The sequence below is a fragment of the Galeopterus variegatus genome, unplaced genomic scaffold (genome assembly GCF_000696425.1).
Source record: "Galeopterus variegatus unplaced genomic scaffold, G_variegatus-3.0.2 Scaffold4516, whole genome shotgun sequence".
NCBI classification, from domain to species: Eukaryota; Metazoa; Chordata; class Mammalia; order Dermoptera; family Cynocephalidae; genus Galeopterus; species Galeopterus variegatus.
The window spans coordinates 179,835-184,129 of record NW_007730627.1 but is presented as its reverse complement, the minus strand read 5'-3'; the positions used below and the strand labels follow the sequence as shown (position 1 = coordinate 184,129).

General features: G+C 46.2%; 1 protein-coding gene across 1 annotated transcript in view; it reads left to right on the top strand.

Annotated features, from left to right (window-relative positions):
- Nucleotides 1–3,915: 3,915 nt before the first annotated feature.
- Nucleotides 3,916–4,295, top strand: part of CPVL (carboxypeptidase, vitellogenic-like) — a gene marked incomplete at its 5' end in the record, with an annotated part of 61,988 nt that continues 61,608 nt past the window's right edge. Inside the window, one exon of the mRNA XM_008587729.1 lies at nucleotides 3,916–4,014. Coding sequence (XP_008585951.1) covers nucleotides 3,916–4,014 — 99 coding nt within the window. The remainder of the gene's footprint in view (nucleotides 4,015–4,295) is intronic.

The following is a 4,295-nucleotide window of genomic DNA, read 5'->3' as shown; positions in this document are numbered from 1 at the left end:
TTTTTCAAGTGAAATAGACAAAATGATATTTAGGTCTCTATTTAGGGTTGAATGTGTTTCAATGACTGCAATGGAAGGCTCCAAGAAATCCTGAAACCCAAGAGAATACAGATGTCAAAATCTGAAGCCTTAATGGTAAAGCCTGTTTGATGTTCTGATCCTTTAAAATGATTTTGTTAGTCAAAGAGCAGCAACTCAGAGCTGGAGGGGACTTTAGAGGTAAATCGTTTGCTGTCCCTCCACACACACACACACACACACACACTCACATGCACGTGCACACTCAAGCACACACAAGTACACACATTCTACTGATCAGGCCCAGGGGTGCACAATGAATTGCCGAGGGACACACAGACTGTGGCAGACCTAGGCTGGAATGTTTCCCCTGATTCGCACCCCAGTATTTCTCCTGCAATAATTTTCCGGCATTCTATAAAAACCCAGGACATCTTAGTGACTCTGTAAGATACTGAATGGCTGATCTCTGGTCCTGTAGTCTGCCTTACCATGACAGTGTCCAGATCTCAGAGTTCTCTTTGTGAAACAAGTTCTGACCAGAAGCTGGATTTCACAGGTCTTGACCACCCACCTTTTCTGTTTGACAGCTAATGATTTTTGACTCTTTCTGAAAGTAAATCCATTCTTAAAGATTGACTTTGTATTCCCATGGGTGTTGAAGATCATTTCTGAACATGAATTCCAAAAGAGATGTGTGCATTCAGGACATCTGCTGGCCTATGGTGCCCCCTCTGGGTGGACAGATTAGAAAAAGACACCTCCTCTGGGCTGACACGGTCATGTGGGCTCAGGTTTTGGCAAGAAGATGTCCCCACTATGTGAAGATTAAAGGTGGCCATTTCTCCTGACATAGCTCTGAGCTGGAGCATCCAGCTTGGCAAAGAGCTTTGATTAGTTCCCTGCCTCTTCCCACCCCTCAGCCAGGCATACCACATGGTGCACAGTCTGCCCAGCCTGATGTGGGGCACTGAGCACTGGTAGCATTGCTGAAGTGTACTTATGATCTCATCGCTTTCTGCAGTGATGATCCTGTCCATATGTAGCCCCAACCCCATGGCAGTATTAACTCAGATACATTATTTCATGTTTGAAAAAGGAAATTAATAAAATAATGAGACTTTATACTAAACCCCAAAGCATGGCCAGAAGGTATTGCAGACGGGGAGACACTGCAGTTCAACTGCTGGGGAGCCAGTGTGGTGAGTGCGCAGGCTGCAGAGCCGTGTGCTTGAATCTCGCCTCTGATATTATTAGTGAGTGTCTTTGGCGAGTTACTTAACCTCTATGTGTCTCAGTTTCCTCACCTGTAAAATTAGGATGATAATATCTTATCTCGTGGGAAAGCTGAATTCATGCTTGACAGATGGTTTTTTAAATGTACTGAATTCATTTTTTAAAGTCCTTTTGCAAAAACCCCTTACAACTTAATATCATCATCACGAACCCCCTACGTCCTCAGCTGCTGGTGTCTCCTCTCCTCTTCATCTTCTTGCTTTATGCAAAGTCCGGCTCCCCTGAAGACGCTCCTGCTGCTGCAGCCCAGGGGGGGCTGTTCTCTCTCTTTCCTTCTTTGTACCACTTGGTTCCTAGGTAGTGTCCCTCTTGTTACTCAGCGAGGCTTCCAGATCCTTCCCTGCCTAAAAGCATTGAGCTTTGAATTTCATGTGCTCAGATGGCACCACCCACCGCTTGCTGTGGTTACCACCCACCCTGACTACTCCTTCTGCATCTCCTGGCTGCCACTCCCTCCAGCATGGCTCTTGTCGTATTCCTGCGACTGCATTATCCACGATGATTTACTTGTAATGATGTCTGGTCCCTCTGATCCTCAGCCACCTCTGTTTCAGTGATCTTGTTCTCCCCTGTCTTAGCTGCTCATCCCCATTACCAAGAAAATCCAGTGACCACCCCACGATCTCACATTCAAACATTTCTCTCCAACTGCCACCGCCCAGCCTTCCAGCTCACTTCTGCTAACACCAGTTCTCACTGTCCTGCTGCCCCACCTTTCAATCCATTGATTCTACTGCCTCTTCATGATCTCTAACCCCCTCAGGTCTGCATTTCTCTAATTACCTGATGTAAGCCCAAGTAAGTCATTATATACATTGCCAACCCCCCAAGCCCCTTTCTTATTTCCTCCTACTGCTTTGGCTAAAGAACACGCTGGCTAAATCCACCTCTGTGCCACTCCATGCCAGCCTCCGTGCAGCTGAGCATGGCTGGAGAAAAGCACACAGCCTCAGTCCGGAGATAACTTCTGCCAGCTCTAAGCCCCTGCATCGATCTATGCCCATATCCTCTGTCCTCTCTCCCCGTACTGTGGGTGAGTGGTCCATGATCCGTGTTAAGGCAGCCCTTCCCACAAGGATCGCTCTCATCGTCAAGCCCTCTGGACTTGCTGTTTCATCTGCCTGGAATGTTCTTCCCCTAGATGTCTGCATGGCTCACTTCCTCCTTTCCAACACATTTTTACTCAAATGCCACCTTCTAAGTGAGACAGTCCAGGGTCTGCTCTCTACAGTGTCCCCCCACACACACACACACACGTGCGCGTGTACACACATGCATGCACACACATGCACGGCACTTCCTGCTCCTCTCTCTAGATTTCCCCTTATAGCATTCCCTAACATACTTTCTCGTGTACTAATGTTATACCTGGTGCAATGTTTGTTATTGTCCCCCTTAGAGTAAAGCTCCACAAGGGACAACTTCTGGTCTGTCTTGTTCACTGATGTTTCTCCAATGCTTAAGACAGTGAAGATGTGCCATAAGAGGTCATTGAGTGACATGATGAAGGAATAAAAAGTTATTGAGCAANTCTTGTTCTCCCCTGTCTTAGCTGCTCATCCCCATTACCAAGAAAATCCAGTGACCACCCCACGATCTCACATTCAAACATTTCTCTCCAACTGCCACCGCCCAGCCTTCCAGCTCACTTCTGCTAACACCAGTTCTCACTGTCCTGCTGCCCCACCTTTCAATCCATTGATTCTACTGCCTCTTCATGATCTCTAACCCCCTCAGGTCTGCATTTCTCTAATTACCTGATGTAAGCCCAAGTAAGTCATTATATACATTGCCAACCCCCCAAGCCCCTTTCTTATTTCCTCCTACTGCTTTGGCTAAAGAACACGCTGGCTAAATCCACCTCTGTGCCACTCCATGCCAGCCTCCGTGCAGCTGAGCATGGCTGGAGAAAAGCACACAGCCTCAGTCCGGAGATAACTTCTGCCAGCTCTAAGCCCCTGCATCGATCTATGCCCATATCCTCTGTCCTCTCTCCCCGTACTGTGGGTGAGTGGTCCATGATCCGTGTTAAGGCAGCCCTTCCCACAAGGATCGCTCTCATCGTCAAGCCCTCTGGACTTGCTGTTTCATCTGCCTGGAATGTTCTTCCCCTAGATGTCTGCATGGCTCACTTCCTCCTTTCCAACACATTTTTACTCAAATGCCACCTTCTAAGTGAGACAGTCCAGGGTCTGCGCTCCCCCCCCCCACACACGTGCGCATGTACACATGCACGCACACACGTGCACACACACACATGCATGACGCTTCCTGCTCCTCTCTCTCGATTTCCCCTTAGCATTCCCTAACATACTAGCGAGTTTATCACTTTCTCATGTACTAATGTTATACCTGGTGTAATGTTTGTTATTGTCCCCCTTAGAGTAAAGCTCCACAAGGGACAACTTCTGGTCTGTCTTGTTCACTGATGTTTCTCCAACGCTTAGGACAGTGTATAGCACAGAGAAGATGTGCCATAAGAGGTCATTGAGTGACATGATGAAGGAATAAAAAGTTATTGAGCAAATGAAATGACAGATGCCTGTACATTTCTTCCCGCCCTGACATTTTCCCTCTCTCTCTCTCCCTCTCCCAACCTAGATACTGGATAAACTGCTAGATGGCGACTTAACAAGTGATTCTTCTTACTTCCACAATGCTACAGGATGTACTACTTACTATAACTTTTTACAGTGCACGGTAATGGCAACATTTTAAAAACCATAATAATGACTGCTTAAAGCTTTTGGCAAAACCAACCTTCTCCAATTTGGGAAAGATTATAGCTGGCTTCATACTAGACAAATATGTCCAAACTGTATTGTATTATTTGGTCTACTAAATAATGCAATATATAGTAGGTATAAAAAAGTATAGGACTTTTTCCCTATGAATATTGTATACATTGTAATCTGACCATTGAAAATGTGTGATATTTTCAGATAACTCAAAACAATTTCTGATTAACACAATTTCCCCCC